This window comes from Ciona intestinalis, unplaced genomic scaffold (assembly GCF_000224145.3).
Source record: "Ciona intestinalis unplaced genomic scaffold, KH HT000148.2, whole genome shotgun sequence".
Lineage (NCBI taxonomy): Eukaryota > Metazoa > Chordata > Ascidiacea > Phlebobranchia > Cionidae > Ciona > Ciona intestinalis.
Window position 1 is genome coordinate 184,589 of NW_004190470.2, and position 20,991 is coordinate 205,579.

The window sequence follows — 20,991 nt, forward strand, 5'->3', positions numbered from 1 at the left end:
TGAGTTTTTACAGTAAAGCGTTATTTTCGTAACTGAGAAATCGCAATGGCCGTAACAGGATTTTTTTATTTCATTGAAAACAAACTCATTTTGCCCAAATTTGTATTGTGGGTTTCCATGACCTTCAGTGTCCAGAAAAAAAATATTGACAATACATACTCGATGTGAATTTTACCTAATTTGTGGCTTCGCTACAGAATGTTTGTTACCCAAAACGCAGCTGACTGGTGGTCGTATTTCAGTACAACAGCGTAATACACGACAATATAAAACTTTTTTGGGAGAAATATTTTTTCATATTCCCATTCGTGACCGATAAGTATAGGTCAATAGTTCACTGTTCCTGCGACATCACGTCGCGTATGCGCCTTTTTTGGGTAATGACGTAACGTGCTGACGTCATATACAAGAGGCAATTGACATTAGAATCGCGCGAGATCTGTCTGCGTGCGGTGCTCGATTGAAGGTAGCTCGTTGCGGGCTGTCGAGTATATGAAGTCCAAGTCATTCCCCTTATTGTCTGCAAGCTTAGCAAACACTGGAATGGGCGGTGAAAGGAAAGTCTCCATGCTATCAAAACACATTATCTATAAAGCAGCGCGTCGCGTAAGGAACGGATTATTTGCGCTTCAGCACACCGGGTAATCTTAGACTGACTGGCCGGAATTCGAGGCGTCGTTTCCCGGGTAAATTCAAGACATAGTTGAACTCCAGTAAAGAGAAGATCATTCTAATATTGCGAAAACTGACAGAGTAGACGTTGGCTATTTTTGGTAATGTGGTGTAACAATCTAAAGAACCTAACTTCGTTTACAATGTTATATTTTTTGCATGGCGTAATATTGGTAGATTAGTAATTCAAATACCATAACTAACCTCCCAGCTTACCAAAGGAAAAGGTTTATTACCTGGTATGGTTGCAGTAATAATAAGCTAGTATGATTTTTTAAGCAAGAAATTTTCAGAATTTGTGCAGAATTAAAAGTGGCAACCACGGCCGAATGTAAATTAAAAATGTTGTTTCGTCTTGTTTCCTTTAACAGCATTCTTGTTGTGGCAGGTTTAGTCGTCACCACTAATTATCGCGATAATTGAGACGTGGAGCAGTTTTCCCGTGTCTCGCCGCGTGAAAACTTCCAGGTTGTGACCCCTGACGTCGGAGAATTGCGTTTCATCGCAATTTGAGCGACGAAAACCGCGCAGAGAGCGTGACGAGTGACGGGAAATATATCGAGCAAAAACCAACTCCCGTGGCCCGGACCGATCGGCAGCGATATATCGTTTCACGAGTTAGCATCAGCCGGTGACTGACAGCAAGTGTTGTTGGGGAAGGAAAAAATTCAAGCACCATTTAGTGCTTGGTTCTCCCGCTGTGTTCAGACTTCAGAGTTTCTCATACGCTAGGACGATCCCGACAGACACAGGTGCACAGAACTGCCGGCCATAGGAAAACGCAACACATCAGTAACGGAGCAGAAGAATTAAAAATTTATAATGTCTGGGATGTAAAGGAACCAAGGCAAGGCGAAAACTAAAAACCAATCGCAGATTGAAGATACTGCGTTTCTTGACGACGATACAGTCAAGCAAAATGAGGATTATGATTTTGCAAATATTTTTAATGTTTCTTGCAGTGGAGGCAGCGAAACGAAAACGGCCAAGTAAGTCAAATTTTAAATATTATTAGATTTAACAATATGTTTCTATGATTTATAAAGTTCGCCAATTGCGATTTTCAAATTTATAAAAAGCAATTACGATCAGCTGGCCCGGGGCGTATAGTTGCCAAACCCATCAACTTTAAATCCATCTCCCCAAGTGCTTGGTATTGGTGGGAACGTTTCGCGGCCGTATCCACTTAAACGTGCTGAGGCTCCGCTGCTAATCCCGACTCCAGCGATTTCAAGCGGGCGGAGAAAAATTGTGCGACCCCGGAACGCGTCTAAAGTGTTCTCGCCGAGAAAACGACACCGGTTTAGAAGGAAATGGGCCAATTGCAGCGCGAAAGGCGCGAGTTCCCAAAGCAAGATTGTTAGAGTGATTAGACAGCTCAAGTGCTTTCTGTCAACCGGGTGATTAGGAACCAGCAATCCCATCAATGGCGGGCCAGTCATCGCTCTCATGCCAGTTTGGGATGGATTTTTGAGTCGACTTTGACTTTTCAACGCTTTCAATTCCACCGCTCGACCTTACCAATGAGGCGTGCCCCATATTCGAGCTGACAGTCGTGGAAATATTCGCTGAAAATGTTGACCGCAAAACTTTCGCCAAGCTCGCATTAATACGAGGCATTTGCCACGTTGTCACATCATATTTAAAGGCGTCGCGAGTTTCGAAACGGTTGAAATAACTTTAAAGGTGTTGGTTGGATCCTCAGAATCGTTGATCGTATCAGACTGACCAAACTACGCTGGCAATCGGTTTACATAAAACGGAACCCCATTGTATGTTTAACTGTACGGGAAGTGGTTTGATGCGAAAACGGCAATTCACTTTTATTCATGCCCACACACCATATTTCAGCCTATTTAAGTGGCAAGGTGTAAGTGCCACCGCCTGTCACAATACGATTTACTGATAACCACTTCAAAGCTTCATAGTTCCCGCCACTCCCACGATTGTTTGCCTATACAGTTGATTGTGACGTCACACACTCCAAGATCGCAATTGAGACGAACTTGTAATTTCACAGACAGTCTTGTTCATGCTGCTGGTCTTAATTCTCAAACCACAATAAGAATGTTGGCGTATTAAAGTTAAAACAATGAACAAAATAACCAACACAACAATTGTGGCTATTAAACCATAAGAGGCAGGGTTTCAAAACGAGAAAAGCTTGGCAACGAAAGTTGTACGTTTAAGTAAAGAATCCTTAGTTTCCGTTGGCGCGTTCTGACCCATTATGACGCATACAAACGGAAAATGACGTGTGGACGCGATCCAGGGTGTATCATGGTTGGGGGAATCCCCGATGACGTGAACAGAACCGTGAAGCGCGATTTCCTGAAACTCGAAGCTCGTCGGTTTTAAGTTTATTTTGATTCGGGTTGGACGCGACTGGCATAGCTGGAAAACAGCAAACACCTTAAAAGAGGTTTTATGTCGAAGCTTCAGTTTCAAACTAGGAATTGGAAGCCGTTTTCATTAAATTAAATAATCGTGACAGAAACTTGACAGTGGGCACGGGACTTGTAAATACATCACGCGTACGATCCGTGAGACGTCGGGGTTTAGAGAAAAAATATTGCCGCTGCACGCACGGGGGGAGACTCTGGCTGGGAAACGCAAAATCCGTCTCGACTTTTTACGACTTAGTGGTTCAAGAATTGATAAACGAAATATTTACACAACGCCTAAAATAATACTGATGCTACCAAAAGTCGGATATTGAAAAATATTTTTGTCTAACATAGGCGCGTGGGGAATTGGAATGACGAGATAAAAAATTAAAACATAAATTGCATATTACTTGCACACTTTTCCTCAGGGCTGATAAAAGTTTACGTTTACAGACGACTATATTGTTCGTTTTCTTAAAAATTTGACCCGGTTACGGTAATTCTACATTCCAATGCAAACAAACGAATAGTCTTGATAATGACAGCTTCGTCAGCTTTTATAACTCAGCTTGGTAAATGTTGACCGACCAACAACCAATTTCCGCCACTCAGTCTCAGCACGTGTTTGTTTACCAAAAGGGGTTGTTACCCGAACGTGTCAACCGGCTCCTGGTTATACGCGCCCGATGTACAAATGCCAAATATGCAATAGCAGACACAATATTCATTAGCGGCCATACACTAACCGCACTTTTGAATTATTGTACATTGCCGAAATAAATTGTATATGCTGTCATGCCGTTTACTACCAATTAGATGTATAGAAAATATTTGCTTAACCGCCCGATTGGTATATAGTATTGTGGGGAAAGACGGGACACCTTTAGCACATAATCTCCAAATGTCCTGATCGTGTTTTAAACAATTAACAACGGCCTATGGAAGTCGTGAAAATACAGTTTTAAATTATTTAAAAGTTCTTTGTACCAAATGAAATACCAAATGGAACGAGAAAATCGAACAAAAAGTTGTCCAATCTCCCTCCACCTCACAATACGTCACATGTCGCACAACTACAGCCCCAATAACGAATGTGAGGTATTAGTGACGCGTAAGTTATAATATGGTTTCAACATTTAGTTAAAACGCTCGGACGACTGTACATTTTGAGATTCAATTATGTTTTACAATTTTTTTGGTAAAATTTTTATTTAGTAATTCGGACATCTTTTTTTTTTCTTTTAGGTTACAATGCTTGCAGGTGGCGACACGGTGGATGCGCCCAGCGTTGTGTTTCTTCTGGTCGAACAAGAAGCTGTGCTTGTGCACCCGGATTTAACATAACTTCAAATCGAAGAAGTTGCGAAGGTAAAGCGATATATAGTAGGGTGAGGGAAGAGGGGACACCTTTGATACATAATATCCAAATATTCTGATTGTGTTTCAAACAATCAACAACGGTCTATGGGAGTCGTAAGGATACGGTTTTATTATTCGTTGCATTTTTTTTTGTTTCCTACCAAATAAGACCAGAAAATGGAATAAAAAGATGTTCTGTCTTAAATGTAACCTTGATTTTCTATTATTTTGCATACACTCAAAGACATTGGTTATATACAACAACACGTATTTTTGATGTATAGTATTATGTGTTTTAGTACTTACTGTGAGGTAAGATAGGAAACCGTTAACACTATAATCTCATATTTCCTGGTCGTGTTCTTTTGTACAATTACCAACGCTCTTTTTAGAGTCTCGGTGCTACGGTCATATAATTTTTTGAATATTTTTTGTTTACCAACAAATGGGACAAGAAAAAAGAACTAAAACATATCTCTTCTTACCCCATCCTACTCCAATATAATATAAATAGTATAAAAAATGTAAAATGATGGTTTAGCAGTGTGTATATGTGCTGTAAAAGCAGCTTTTTCTCAGTAGTGGGTTTTATTGGGGCAGGTCAACATTAATGACTTAGAAGTGCCACCGTCAAAGTGTTAGTGCGTTGCGTGTGAAAAAAAGAACAAACCAGGTGTTCGTGCACCTTTGAGTATAAAACTGAATATTTTTGCTCGCAGATGTGGATGAATGCGCATCAAACAACGGAGGTTGTCAACACACATGTGTCAACAAGCCAGGCACGTACTGGTGCACTTGCAGAAGAGGTTACACGCTCGCACCGAACGTGAGGAAATGCATTCCTCAAGGTAGGATTTGATCAAACTTCGTTTACATGAGGGTTTAACAATGAAAAAGTATCTCTTGGTCATTAAATTTGACTGCGCCCAAAATTTGTCCTAAATTGAGGAAAAAATTACATATAAAAGGTAAAGCAAAAGCTTCTGCTGGTAAAATGGTTTAGTAGAGGAAAGATGGGACAGCTTTAGCACATAACATCCCAAATATCCAGATCGTGTTTTAAACAATTAACAATGATGGTCAATATGGGAGTTGTGAGGATACGGTTTTATGACTCTTTGAATGTTCTTTGTTTACTATACCAAATGGGCCGAAAAAATAAAAGGTGTCCCATCTTACCCCACATAACAACATTACCTCATTTGCATATTCTGCTCGATTACTCCATACATAACAAACATGGCGAATATTGTCTCTATTTTGTTTCACATTACGGTCCCAATGCTTTTGATTAAGCGCCACATTAAACAACGTTCGTGCAAAGCGTTTTAAACGTCAATCTTATATACCTTACAACTGCGGTTGAAGGTTCGTGTATTATGTTATGGATCAATATGTTCCGCCAACAGCGCTTAAAATAGAGTTATTTTCTGCGTAACGTATGGTGTTGCACATTACTCGTCCGGGTCTCATTTTACTTTGATTTCTAACTGCGTTAGGCATACGGCTTTCATCAGAAGTATTGAAGTTGTCATCAGATACTCGCTTTTTGCGTTATGCGTGTTTGGTAAACCGCTATTTAAGGCAGTCAGTCACGAATGTCGGTTTTCTGCAGAGATGTCATGCTTGTTGTGACACAGTCGCTGGTTTTTCATTTTTAAATATAGAATCTAATCCTCTCGAATTTGAAACCAACCAATTTCTTTCATCTGCTTTATCCTATCCAACTGTTTTATTTTTTTGCGTCGCGTGATTTATACACTTTATTATTGCATGTCGTTTTCTAGTCGACTTCGGGACATAATAAACTATATTTCAAACAGATTTCTAGGTTATACCCGTACACTAGGTATTATAAAAACAAAATTGCCTAAAAATAGACACGAAACTTTTTGGCTTGTTCGAACAAAATTCTTGCTGTTTACCTTCAAAGTAACACCGCCAACACGACCTTGACTATTTTAGGGGTTAGCGAAGAGTGAAATTCGATCGAAACCGCAGCTCGTTTTGCGGGAATTCGAGCCCCGAAATCCCGCCGTTTAGGGATTAAAAGCCCCCTTCGCCGTCATGTTTACGCCAGCGGCCAAAATATCAAACTAGAGCCGAAGATTTGATTTAGCGAACAAGTGTAATCCTTTAAAAACAACCCAGCCCTGTCCCTTACCATGTCTCCTATTTTAAGCAACCTCTTGCGAAAGAACGTTAATTATTCAATGTTGTTTTGTTCTGTCAATTTATGTGTTTGCTATAATACTTAAACAACATTTATGAACTCTTTGCCCTGAAACGGACCAGAGCGATTCTTTAACATTTGCACACGATTCTAATATATGCTTGACTTCTTAACATATAGTGAGGAACGACGCTTGTTCTCGATACGGAAGACGGTGCGAACATTTTTGTGTCATCAGATCTTCTCAACCGAAGTGTGCGTGTCGTCCTGGTTACCGTCGCCATAGAAACGGCAGGAGTTGCATACGTAAGTGAAAATGACATTCATTTTATTCTACTTTCGGTGAAAGCCTAATAGGCAGCACACGAACAATTTTAAAAAGTGGCAGTAATGGGCTTATAAAAATTACAACTTCGTTAAAATTATTTTTTCACGGTTTACAAAAGCTGTACAGAGATTCAATTCAAAGCATCTATTTCGATTTATATACAATGGAAAGAGTATGACAAAGTACAGTACCGGTGTTTTCAAAGTGGCGTTTTGCCTCGCATTGTTCGACGGCCATTCATCATAGAATACACACAGCTGTTTTTCGACTCTGCGCTACTAAGTCGAAAATTGTTTTCGCATGGCCGACCCCAAATATTTTGCCCCAGCGGCTCAGTTTCGATTGTTCGCTCACATTGGATGTTTATGACACAATAAGCTTTATTCATTGCGGAGATCAGTCGCCTAATGACCCGATAAACTGTAATCTGTGGCCGACCACAAAAAGTGCTTGAAAACGAAAGTGACGGTTTAGGTGTCTGATGATGTCATTTTTTGGGTTTTATTCGGGCAGGTCCACATTACTGACTCAGAATGCCACCGTGAAAGTGTTAGTGCGTTGCGTGTGATTCACATAAGGTATTAAAAAGTAGTTACGCGAAAGGAAGCTTTGACCCTTGGGAGAGAGGGGCCTGGCATCCCGACAGGGCTAACCCGACCCCAGACGGCCAAGACCACTTCATATGGTAATTTGCTAGGGCTTAAATTACCCATAACTCATCTGCAAAAGACCACTTTGGTCTAAGGTTTCGCGTTGGCGGACTGGATGCCGATTCGGGTCGGTCTTAAGTTTTGTAAGTCAATTTAAACACGCGGTACGTATGGGTAACCCACTGCCCCTCGCTCTCCTAATGTTACCCAGTAAGCAGTGAATTCTTGCCCATTTTCAGCCTGGGTACGACTTAAATAGAGAGACCGCGCTTAGGGGCAAGCCTAATGAAATTATCGGGATAATTATTTGTTTTCGTCGGCTTTTGCCTCATCAATCAATGCCGGGGTTTGCGTTATCAGGGAATCAAGGGCCTCTGTCTTTCAACGACCGCAAGTACTCGATAAACTGCGCTTGTTCTTGCTTGTCGGAAGCATTTAAGCCACGGCTTGACGATAAAGCGCAGATAAGACACGTCCCAACCGCCCAATACCAACATACTTTGTAAATTAAAAGGATGGTAAATAATATTTAGCGCTTACAGTATCAAGTTGTTTCCAGTAGCAGCGACTCTGGCTCTTACGATTAAGTTTTCTTTGAACAGTCAAAATTTTGTTCAATTAATATTAAAATCAGTCTAAATCAGGAGTTTTTTAGGCCGAAAAATATATGTAGTAGGGCGGGTAAAACGGGACACTTTCAGCACATAATATCCAAATATCCTAATAGCGTTTTAGACTATTAACAATGGTCTATGGGATTCGTGAGGGTATGGTTTTATACTTCTTTAAATTTTCTTTGTCTACTACTAAATGGGACAAGAAAATGGAATAAAACGTGTCTCGTCTTCCCCCACCATACTATATTTGGATTATTCAATTTATTCTGATGCGCTGCCTGGAATTACATACTGCGACAATTTCCGAATTGCCAGAAATCTCGCACTGTAGTGCTTAGAAATTCCACCGACCATTTTGCAACCCGACTCCCAACACTACGCATTTCGCACGTTCTGCATATAATGCAGTAACCCAACTCCGAACAGGTTTGTGTTCGAACGGAAACGGGGGGTGCGATCATATTTGCCGTACAAGAACGCAAAGCATGATGTGCGCGTGTCGTCCGAATTATGTCCTTGCAGAAGACCGCAGATCGTGCACGGGTAAGCAAAAACATATTCTCACACCAACTAACTTCTACTGTTTCTTTTATTTCTTGTCATAGCTCATAAATACGCTTTTGTTCTCTTTAGTTTTCCTTGTATTGTTTTCTTTTCTCAATTGCAAACACTAAACCATTTGAACAAGGCCTTCTTACTATCCACATTTGATTCTGTTTCCAGTTAGTTAAAAGTTTTTAACATTATATAGACATACACGCTAATGTTTAACATTGTCCTATAATGCTCAAATCGTTTGCGGTTTATCAGTTATTTGCAAACTATTCGTTTATGCTTACGTCATTGTAGATTATACGCCATTTTAGTTTTATCATATTCAATGGCACCTGCAGTCATAAATTCGCTAACTTGATTTCATACACGTCACGTACACATGACGTCATTATGTGTTACGTCAGGAATTTATTATCACAGGCCGAATTCGACATTATAAAGGTTTTAGTAAAAGAAGAAAGAGAACAGCAGGTAGAGCAAGGGCATGGTGATATGCAACGACAGGTGTATCTGTCTGTACCATATATCAAAGCACTGTCGTTGTTTAAACCAACACTCGACCGGTGACACTCACTCGCGCATGCGAATACACAAATCATGGCATCCATTATCGTGCACCTTGATTCACGTTTTCAAGTTTCCAGTTGTCACATGCTAGTTATTCGTAACGTATAGAAACTGTGTAGTGCTGTGGAGTAAGATGGGACACCTTTAGCACGTAATATCCAAATATAATAATAATATTCCAAACAATTAACAACGGTCTATGCATTGCAGTCGTGAGATACGGTTTTCTTATAATTTTGAAATTTTCTTTGCTTACTACCAAATGGGACGAAAATTAGAGTGCAAAGGTGTCCTATCTTCCCCCACCCTACTACATGACTCGCGGATAATTCTAGAGCTGGATAAAACCTTTAGATTCATTGTATCATTACCCACTGCATGTGCAATGTACAAATCACACTTATCACTGCATGGTCACACATTTTAACGTATATATTTTAACGTTCACTATTTAAAGGTCGCTTTGTCCATGATCTGTACAGATCAGAAACAATATTTTTAAAACTACTGTTAATTGTAGCACCGGCGGAATTATTACTTTTCATGTTTTTATTTTTTTTTCATATTTTTTTTAAACTTACAATTCAATTTAAATTTCCACAGTGGCACAGTCGGCCTCATGCGCGGTTGACAACGGAGGTTGTAGCGAGGAATGTGATTCAACACCCATTGGTGTCCAATGCTCTTGTCCTGCAGGGCATGTTCTGGAAACAGATAGAAAATCGTGCAGAGGTAATTTTAAGGTGTTATCCTTTTCCAGCTTAATGGATAAATTTATTAAGTTGTAAGTCTTACGAAGTTATGTTTTTTTATTAAAAAATGATGGAAATAACAAAACGCTGTAATATGCAGTTTAACAGAAGGGTCGTGTAATTTTTAATGAGACTTTTCCCCCACCTAGCGGAATAAAATCTACATTCTTATATTCTGTTATAGCGTATGTTTTATAGGTCGAATTGTGACATGGTAAATATTTTCACTATGTTCTCCCAGCCTTATTACATTCACTTTGAGCTTTGGCATTGTGCCTGCGCCAACTTACGATAAATGTCGTGTGGTTTTCGGGTCATTAACTCTACTGGCACTGGGGCGCTTCAAACTGCACGAAGTTTTTTTTTTATTTCTTTCGTGATTCGCTGTACCTTTCAATTACAGGGCACGGTTTTGCCAACAGTCAATTGGAAAATGCAGAATAATTAATTACAAATAGTTTTCAATATAAGCTGTCAAACGCTAACCTCTAATTTGGACCAATTGCTTTACTTCTTGCGGGCTGTTAGTAAAGTAAGTACTTCTATTCCGTCTGATTTTGTTCCCGTAATTTTGACAGACATAAACGAATGCTTGGCGGACAACGGAGGCTGCCAACACGGATGTCGAAATAACGATGGGAGTTTTAAATGTACTTGCCCAACCGGGTTTAAACTTGCAGCTGACGAAAGAACGTGTGATGGTAAGCATTAAACGTAACATAATATTTATTTTTTTTAAATGTTTGGCTGTTTGATGGTTATTCTTAACCATATAAGAGGTAGCTTATACTTAGTAAAAAATCTGACACGAAAAACATATAAGATTGAATTAATGAATAAATGAAATTTATTGATTTTTACGTGATGGAGCGACGGCAGTGGTTATATTACGATGGCCGTATTTCACACATCTCGTGACCGCCTATGAGTTACCATGTACGTATCTTTGGGTGAATATTTTTTGTTCTATTAAGGCGAACTTTTTAGTGACCACTTGGTTGAAAAATGTCTGTAAATGGTCGAACCCAAAGACATTTAAATAAACTATAGCATTGTGGTGATTAACAAATTTATCAATTGCAATGTATGTGTCCTTGGGCAAGACACTTAAAATTCTCCAACCCAGTTGTCACTAATGGGTTGTCTAAGTTATCAGCAATACATAAAAAAATAAAATCTTTCAAAATTCAAAAGAAATCAGACCCAAAGTAACATACATGGTAACTCGTAAGCTGGCACGAGGTATATCAACACCTGTGTTATAACGACTGTCACTTTCCGGCCGCGCGAGGATAAAGTAAGTTACATTCACTCAACAGATATCGACGAATGTTACCTAAATGACACATGTTGGCACGGATGTACCAACTCTATAGGAAGTTATGAATGTACTTGTGCTACTGGTTACATGAAGTACGCCATTGCTAGGTGTGGTGGTAAGTCTATGAAGAGAAAGGAATTATTTAAACCACAAATGTTTAATGAATATGTGTGCTGGGTAAAAAAAAATCTGTGAGTGTCCATGTATAGCATGGTGGGGGAATATGGGACACCTTTTCATTCAATATTCTCGTCTCATTTGGTGGTAAACAAAAACATTTTAAGAATTATAAACCTCATGACTCCCATAGACCGTTGTTAATTGTTTAAAACAGGATATTTGGATATTAGGTGCTAAAGTGTCCCGTCTCCCTCCACCCTACTATATGTATTGTATACAAGTAATGGGGCCATGATGTATTTCCTTACCCACCCAAATTTAACCATACCAAATTAAACACTAAAAATAAATCCATCATACACTGGCTTACAATACAAGGTAACAAAAGAGACTGAAAATTAGGTATGTATTAGTAAAGCTTTCAGATGCAATTTGAGTGATGGGTAAGAATAGGCTGGCTCTTTTAACCGTCGGTAGCCTATGCCTTGCCTAAAGACTATTTTGTTATAATAGAATTTTAACGATTGTGTTTGTCCCATGTTTACTTGTTTTTAAACACAGGGAACTTATTATTTAAGTTAATAATAAAAACATCGTTCTCAGACATTGACGAATGCACAGTAAGTAATGGCGGTTGCAGTCATTTGTGTTGGAACAAACCGGGAAGCTTCGTATGTTCGTGTAGGCCTGGTTATAAACTACATACAAATGGAAAGGACTGCATCAGTAAGTTAACCAAAAACTGTGTATAGTATGAATGTAACTTACTTTACCCTCGCGTGGCTGGAAAACGACAGTCGTTATTACACGGGTTTATTACCTCATCCCCGCTTAAGAGTTACCATGTATGTTACTGCGTGGGTGAGAAGACGGTATATTTTTGCAGATTGAAATTTATGACTGTTTTTGGGTGATACCATGAATTTGTACTGTCTTCTTTATTTATTGAAAACATTTTAAATAAAGTAGTCTGGAGAAAACTTTCAAATAATACTGTCACATTGTTTCGTTTATTTTCAAATGTGGAATTCTAAAAACAGATTTAAATAAGTGTTTTAGCTTGCCTCTGTACCATCTTAACTTGCCCTAATATATCAGACTAATTGCCAGAAAAAATTTGCCAAAGTTCATGTTCGGTTTATTTTAAAATAAATTGTTTTCACTAAGTTGCAATAAAATTGTAATAGGTATTATACATTTTAACATACCAAAAACCACCGTCTTTTTGATTTTCGATATAGCTTGCACAATATGTAATGTTGCAAAGCATCAATGTTTACATTTTCTGTATTTACTATAATACCTACCATTGACACTGGTTGACTATCAAACCAAAACTTTTACCCAACCAGGAGAAGCAAGTTGTTTGAACGCACACTCTGACCCACCCCAGCAGATCGCCAGCATGAAGTGCGTTGGCAAGAACTGTCTGTTCCACTGCAATGATGAAAGTAACTTTCGAGTTTTTCATCGAGTACGAGCCAGTTATACGTACAGGTGTGGAAAGACACTTCCGCAAAATCCCAGGGCACGCCGGGGCAAGAGAATTCCACCAACTGCTGTCACTACAGCAGGATATCCGTGGCACAACAGAGATCTTCATATAAACGAAACTTTACCGTTGTGCCCAGGTATTTAAATTTGTTTTGTCTGTGGTTACAAGTTTATTTAGCAATCAAAAATATGGAATTCACACAATTTTCTGATATATGTAAATTGTTTGTATTTGAAACTGCTTTTGATTCACTGTAACTTTAATAAAACATGGTTTTTCTCATTTTTGAAATGCATGTGTTAATGTGTGTTAAGAAACGTCCAGATCGCAAATCAGGTGACAAAATATGTTTTATTGCAGTCGTGAACATGATCAAGAAATACTATCGAATACGAATCCCAACAGATTTCTGTCATCTTCAACATTTACCCAGGTCATCTGTGGCAAGAATATCAAGAGGTAAACAACAGTTTTTAAAATTCTTAGGTTAAAAGTTGCACCGTTTATATCATACTTTTGTTTTATTTTTGACATAAATATATTTTATTAAGTTTTTTTTACCAGCATATTTATTTTGTTGGTTATTTTCTTCTCTTGGTTGCTTTGTTTAACTTTGTCATCCGTTTTCGATCAGATACCAAAAATGTTATTTGTAATGCATGTATTAAACACATACCCTATCTATCGCATCACTAGTCTTTAAGACTTGACTGTAATGAATTCTGTGACACTAACCCCGGTGCTAGAAGCACCTAAAGACTAGGTCTGTCTCTTATTTGATGCCATTTAAATCAGACACTGGCGATGTCTTATTTGCGAAATATGTCTTTTTATATTCTACGACTTGTTAGACTTGATTTTCTCTGTTACATATTTCGTGGCACCGGAACCATTAAGGCTTAATTTGGATTTTATAATGCAGTGGACGGCTTCAAAGTTGGTGCCGTGTTTATGACTTGTATGCCACAAAAGAACAGACGAAGAGTCAGAATGAAAATTATCATGGAGATTGAATTTCTGCTTCCAAGAGCCAGTAGGTTACATGGGTTGCCTTCATGATATAGCTAGGTTACAAATAACATGAAATTGGCCACGTTTTGATCTTATACCCATAGGGTATACTATACTCTTATGGATGGAGTCTTATAGTGTGGCATGCCATGTGACAGGCCAAAATTTGTCCATTACACAACCCCAAGTGCTCACAAACTTACATATATCCACGGTTCAGTATGCGCAGTAAGACAACAATAGTAGAGTAACAAACTTATCACAATACAAAACGATTATAAAACATATTAGGCTACTATCTACAGCGAACCGCATGCTGGTGTGACCAAGAAAAAAAACCACCAAGGTTGCTTATCCTTTAGCTTCATCCATAAAACCTACATGTCAGATCAATGTCACTCAATGCACACCAGAAACAACCAAACAAACTGCTACAGTAGCATAACAAATACAACAAAATGAATTTTTATTTCCTTACATTGGTCTGGTGTAAAGAATAATGTACAAGATGATTTTGGACTAAACTTTAATAGTATCTTATTATTGTTAGGGTTTTGTAATTCCCGTTGCAACCAAACGAGAATAAACAGAGCGTTCAGTCGCATGTACGGTTGGATCAAGAGATCAATGAAGAAGCAATCCTTTCATCTCTCTGTGCAACGTTCAGTCCTAAAGCTCCGGAAGAAGAGCATGAGCAGAGGAAGACCTGTTCCTGGCATCCGGTCAAACTCGGGATGCATAGTAGGATTGGTAGGGAGCCATTCAGCCGGAACTTGCAGTAAGTTTTGTTTGTTTTGCATGATCTTCGCTATGTTTTCAAAGAGATAAATAAAAATATTGTTATGTTAGCCAAACTACAGCCAAGCCCGTTTACAGGCTTGACATAATTTTTCGTAAACCCACCCTTGGCAATGTAAACCTACTAATACCATGTCTAAACTGTACAATACCAAGTTACAAACCTCTGTGGGTTCATGTTATGTTAAACATATCTAAACTTTCCTTTCTTAGGATTGTGCGATGCTGGGACTTACTATGATGTATCTAACTCATCCTGTACTGCATGCCCCATGCATACTTACCAAGAAAATCAAGGGCAGTTGGTATGCATGAACTGCCCAACTTCAACAAGTGATGCCACTGCTATGACATCAGCTACTTCTTTCTCTCAATGTCCAGGTGGGTTGTAAGTAAGCCAGGATTGTAAAATAAAAGATTTGTGATAAAATGAATGAATGTAACTTACTTTATCCTCGCGTGGCCAGAAAAAAACAGTTGTTAAAAACGGGTGTTTATACACCTGGTGCCAGCTTACGAGTTATTAAGTATGTTTGATTTTTTTTTATGCGTGGCTGATAATTTGGACAACCCATTAGTGATCAATGAATGGGTTGGAGCCGGTAAGTGTCTTGCCCATAAACATGAATGTATTAATCGAAGAAAAAATAAAGTTATTATTATTATTATAAATCATTTGATTTGAATACTTCCATCAGGTTTATGCCCCGCCGGTCACTTTTCTGTGGATGGTATGCAACCATGCCAAGCTTGTCCAAGAGGAACTTATCAAAGTGATGTTGGGAGAATTGGTTGTTATACTTGCGGGGAAGGAATCACAACAAGACAAACCGGTTCACGCTCTTTTACTGATTGCTTGGTTCGTGGTTCATGTACAGCAGGTAGCTGGTTTACCTTCCAAATTTATTGCATAAATCATGTTTCATGTAAAAATAGCATATTTTATGTAAAAATAGCACATTTCATGTAAAAATAGCATATTTAATGTGAAAATAGCATATTTCATGTAAAAATAGGGTATTTCATGTAAAAATAAAGAAAAAAAGTTTGGTATTTTACAATGAGCTGTATACAAACCACCATATATAGTGTGCATGTCACCTGAGTTGGTATTCTGGTCTACAGGCTAAACTAATCAGTGCTAAATTAGATTTTGCTTATTTAGTTACACAACTAAACTTTAATCCGTAAAATTTTGATTGAATTAAAGAAATTTAGTCGGCCAACTAAAAACATGGTAATTATAGTAATCCCATTGTCCCAACTTTAGTCAGTGGATTAGAATTCACACATGCGTTAAAACTTTGTAACTTAAACACTCACACTTGTTTTCCTTTTGTTTCTCGAATTTTAAAGTGTTTGCAATATTCAGGTCATTATTACGATAGTAGAACAGGCACTTGCAGCAGATGCCCGTTAGGATTCTACCAGCCAGGAACTGGACAAGATTTCTGCATCACCTGTCCTGGTAATACAACAACTGATTACGACGCTTCTACTGATGTCGATTCTTGCAAAGGTAAAATTTACTCTTTAAGCTGCACATTGTTGCATATAACTTGGTGTTTGAACAATGATACATATATACATTGACGTCAAATCTGGGGTGGTAGGATGGGCGAGCTTCCCTGGAACTTTTTAATTCATTAATCAGTAAACAATAACTAATAAGTAAAAAAAATCATAAAAATGTGCGTTTTACTTTCCCTGCCTCCCCTGCATTTTAAAAAGTTTGGAACCTATGTATACATATATATATATATATATATATAGTACTGTGGGTGAGAAGAATATTGTTAGCACACAATATCATTTCCAAATTGAAATTTGGTTTCTAAAATTACATTGTAAGCTCTGCATTTTCGTTTCACATGTTCATCATAGCAAACTTATAATATAATATAAATAGCTGCAAGCTTCTCTGTTTATTAGTTTTATACCATACATAACAGCAATAGTTATATTTGTATTTTATATTTGGTTTTATTGTTTTAATTCAATTTTTGTTTCATTTAAATGTTATTAGTTATTCTTTTGTCTAAAAGCACACATTATTTTCCAGCATTAAAATTCTCATCATTTTAACAACTTTTAGAAACCCGATGTGGTGGGGTAATAGAGAACCTACACGGCGTCATAGAGTCCCCTAATTACCCCGGGAATTACCCCATCAACTCACACTGTAGGTGGATTCTCAAGACCCCTAAAAAACGCAAGTTACTGGTTGTCGTTCCCGAAATATTTCTACCGTTCGAAGATAACTGTGGTGATTACCTTATTATGAAAAGCAAAGGTATTTAAAAATATTATTTCAGTTTAGGCATACATAAACCTAAATGTAACTTACTTTATCTCTGAGTGACCGGAAAACGACATTCGGTATAACAAGAGTGTAAACCTCTTTCCAACTTACGAGTTACCATGTATGTTACTTTGTGGATCATTTTTGGAGATTATTTTTCGTTACTTTTTTTTCTATATTGGACACCCTATAGTGACCACTGCCCACTGGGTTGGAGCAATTGCCTTTAAGTGTCCTGCCCAAGGACACATACGCTCATAATGGTAGCAGCGGCGAACCTTATTAAACCCATTACCTCTGGGTCAGAGGCAGATGCACGTTACATGCTAATTAAAATAATGAAACGAAAAGTTCAAATAACTATTTCTGATAAGTTTGTATATTTTTGTGTATTGGATTAATTCCAATTTGGAGAGATAAACTATCTGCATAACTATATTTTCAAAGTATGTCATTCCAATACGATCGTAACCCATCGGAACTTTTATAATATGCGGCCTGAATATTTATCTATTTTTCTCACCACCTACAAACTCGAAAGATATTAGAAAAAAAACAATACAAGCTTATCTCTTTCTTTCGCCATAAGCTGAAGAAAGTCTGTTAAGCCCTATTGCCAAGGAAAATGTTTTTATTGCCTGTGATACTGCGATATGTCCCACCGCTTGAAGCCAGTGTCTTAAGAGTTGTACAGTTTGAACAGGATTGACAGTACACATTATAACCTAATGTTTTTGGTGCAGAAACTTCTTCAAGAGTTGTTTTTCAATCTTGCCAAACATCGGAAAACCCAACAGTTCTGATGATCAAATCTAAACGTTTATGGATTGAATTCCGATCAAATGGAAGTAATGGAGCAAAAGGATTCCAGATACCTTACGTCACATATAACCGTAAGTAGAAATTTGCCACTTTACTTTCCTGGATCATAACGCGCTTTGCCAATTATTAAAAACTCAATGAAGAAAAATGGTATACATGTGCTAACGGTTTCCATCTTATATCAAAGTATAATATATACAGACTGTTGCTGACAGTCATATTATAAATCTAATGGAGTTAGTTTTACAAATTGATATTCGTCCGGCGCCGTGGCATAGTGGTCAGCCTGCCTGTAACCCAGAGGTAAGGGGTTTAAGGCTTGACGCTGCTACTATTGTGGGCGTGTGGGTCCTTGGGCAAGACACTTAACGGCAATTGTTCCAACCCAGTGGTCACTAATGGGTTGTCCAAGTTATCAGTCATACATAAAAAAAAAAATTACCTACATAGTAACATACATGGTAACTTGTAACCTGGCTCGAGATGTTAAACCTGTGTTATAATGACTGTCGTTTCCGGGAACGTGAGGATAAAGTAAGTTACATTTATTCATTGTACCAATAAAGGTTACCTAACTTGACAGAATAACCTCATTGGTGTTTATATATTAATTTACAACCTATTATTACAAAATATCTTTTATTGGTAACTTACTTTATAATTTACAGAGGACTATGACAAAATAATTGCGGAAATCGTGAAAGATGGTCTTTTATATTCTGCAGATCATCATCGAAACATTTTAAAAGTAAATATTGTTTTTTATTTAGTTTAGGTAACTGTACATTGTTCAATTTCTCAGCCAACATTTAAAACTAGCTTGCAGTTGCCTTTAATATTAAGTTAAATTTTTACATCAATACGTTGCGAATTCACTATTAAAAATAAAGTTCAGATCAAAATTATTTAGATAGCTGTTATATGCAAAAACTGTATTAAATATAAAATACCGGTGTAATAACATTCACACAAGCAAGGATAAAAGTGACACTTTTAATGATTTAGTCTAGAAAATAATAAAGTTTTGTTGTGTTTTAGGATAAACTGACGCGTCAAGCTTTGTTGGAAGTTTTAGCCGATCCAGGAAAATATTATCCACCAAATCAGAAAACGAAATATTTTACAAAGTCATTTTTGGATTACCTCAAAAACAAAGTTATGAATGTGTTAGGGGTTTAAGAAAAGTGTCATAAAATATTGTGCCATTATTTTTTCTTAGATTCAGTGTGCCTATTACTTTCAGAGGCAGATTTATTCTGTGAAAAATTTTTTATTGAAAAGACCAAATATGAAATTACCGTTAACTTCATTTTTTTGTTTAAAAAGATATTTTGTAAATGCTGTCTTATGCCAACTGTACCGCATGACCTGTATAGCTTTGGACAAACTTTAATCGTTTTCTTTTCCTGTTTCTTGCCTTATGCTTGTTCCGTTCTTTTGCTTCTAAGCGCGCTTGGAAATTCAATTTATTTAACTTTTTATTACTTTGTTGTAGCTTTCTTTTTCTCCTTTCCAAGAAAAAAAAATAAACAAACCGACTTTTAAACACTTGATTTTTGTTATGGTGGATCGTGATTCAGTTGTTGGATTGCTCAAGTATAGGTATATGAAACTGGACACCCGTGTTTAACGACTGTCATTTTCCGGCCACGCAAAGATAAAGTTGGTTACATTTATTCATTCAGGTATTGGTAATGCGGGTATAAGTGGTTATATTATTGTGGGCGTGTGTGTTCTGGGAGAATACTTGACAGCAATTGCTCCGACCCTGACACTAATTCTATAATGTGATACCTGTCATACATATAGCCTATACATAACACATGTAATAATGTACGATGTTGCTTCGTCACATAAGGATAAATGTTTTTGGAGCTTTTTTATGAGCAAAATGATTCAGAAAAGGGTGTAACTACAAACTGTACAACGCAGGGCCGTGTGTTAACCTGTAAAATCTGTTTTTGACCGTAGTTTGTGGTTGTGGATTCTTATGAGATACGCCAGGTTTTCTTGTATTAAAACAACTTTGTCCAACCCCACTCATTTCGCTGAAACTACGTGATGTCTGGCTTCAATCAAATAACGTCCCGTTGTGTTTCTGAATAAACTTATTGCATCCTGCAGTCAGCATTGCTCAATTGCTTTGGTGATAGTCTCTACTTTACGAGACTGAGAACAACTGCACACGAGATAAACGCGTGGAACCATAGACGTAACATCAGTAACGGAGAGCCTGGTGAAAGCTGTATAGGCCTACCATTTGGGGAACATTTGGCAACACGTTATGTTTGGACTACGAAATACAAAAACAGAATGGAATGAGATTAATAAACACACCAAATAATAAATAACGTTCGATACGAAATCTTTTAATTACTATAAAAGAAGACCCTTTTTTTCTTAGCTTCAGTGTGCCTATTACTTTCATAGGCAGATTTATTCTGTGAAAAATTTTATATTAAAAAGACCAAATATGAAATAACCGTTAACTCCATTTTTTTGTTTAAAAAGATATTTTGTAAATGCTGTCTTATGCCAACTGTACCGCATGACCTGTATAGCTTTGGACAAACTTTAATCGTTTTCTTTTCCTGTTTCTTGCCTTATACTTGTTCCGTTCTTTTGCTTCTAAGCGCGCTTGGAAATTCAATTTATTTAACTTTTTATTACTTTGTTGTAGCTTTCTTTTTCTCCTTTCCAAGAAAAAAAAATAAACAAACCGACTTTTAAACACTTGATTTTTGTTATGGTGGATCGTGATTCAGTTGTTGGATTGCTCAAGTATAGGTATATGAAACTGGACACCCGTGTTTAACGACTGTCATTTTCCGGCCACGCAAAGATAAAGTTGGTTACATTTATTCATTCAGGTATTGGTAATGCGGGTATAAGTGGTTATATTATTGTGGGCGTGTGTGTTCTGGGAGAATACTTGACAGCAATTGCTCCGACCCTGACACTAATTCTATAATGTGATACCTGTCATACATATAGCCTATACATAACACATATAATAATGTACGATGTTGCTTCGTCACATAAGGATAAATGTTTTTTTAATC

At 37.6% G+C, this 20,991-nt stretch overlaps 1 protein-coding gene across 3 annotated transcripts; it reads left to right on the top strand.

Moving 5' to 3' along the window:
• The first annotated feature begins 40 nt into the window (after positions 1-40).
• On the top strand, positions 41-19,477 carry LOC100182189 (signal peptide, CUB and EGF-like domain-containing protein 2). Of its 3 annotated transcripts, XM_018816155.1 has the most exons (22): positions 41-773; positions 1,061-1,661; positions 4,305-4,427; positions 5,138-5,266; positions 6,772-6,897; positions 8,613-8,729; positions 9,162-9,212; positions 9,912-10,040; positions 10,639-10,761; positions 11,380-11,496; positions 12,105-12,227; positions 12,854-13,132; positions 13,357-13,455; positions 13,919-14,029; positions 14,558-14,785; positions 15,019-15,186; positions 15,504-15,686; positions 16,178-16,324; positions 16,901-17,098; positions 17,851-18,000; positions 18,598-18,677; positions 18,968-19,477. In XM_018816155.1, the coding sequence occupies exons 2-22, from the start codon at positions 1,592-1,594 to the stop codon at positions 19,106-19,108; spliced, it is 2,892 nt and encodes a 963-aa protein (XP_018671700.1). In that variant the 5' UTR covers positions 41-773; positions 1,061-1,591; the 3' UTR covers positions 19,109-19,477. The 3 variants fall into 3 exon arrangements, with proteins under 3 accessions (XP_018671700.1, XP_026694862.1, XP_026694861.1); XM_026839061.1 differs by lacking the exon at positions 9,162-9,212; XM_026839060.1 differs by lacking the exon at positions 41-773 and having other exon boundaries at positions 1,048-1,661.
• Positions 19,478-20,991: the final 1,514 nt, after the last annotated feature.

Excerpts from the sequence above, each read along its gene's own strand:
- LOC100182189 (XM_018816155.1), top strand. The coding sequence starts at position 1,592 with ATGAGGATTATGATTTTGCAAATATTTTTAATGTTTCTTGCAGTGGAG. Across the intron at positions 12,228-12,853 it reads AAATGGAAAGGACTGCATCA|GAGAAGCAAGTTGTTTGAAC; the intron begins GTAAGTTAACCA and ends TTACCCAACCAG. Across the intron at positions 14,030-14,557 it reads ATTTCTGCTTCCAAGAGCCA|GGTTTTGTAATTCCCGTTGC; the intron begins GTAGGTTACATG and ends TATTATTGTTAG.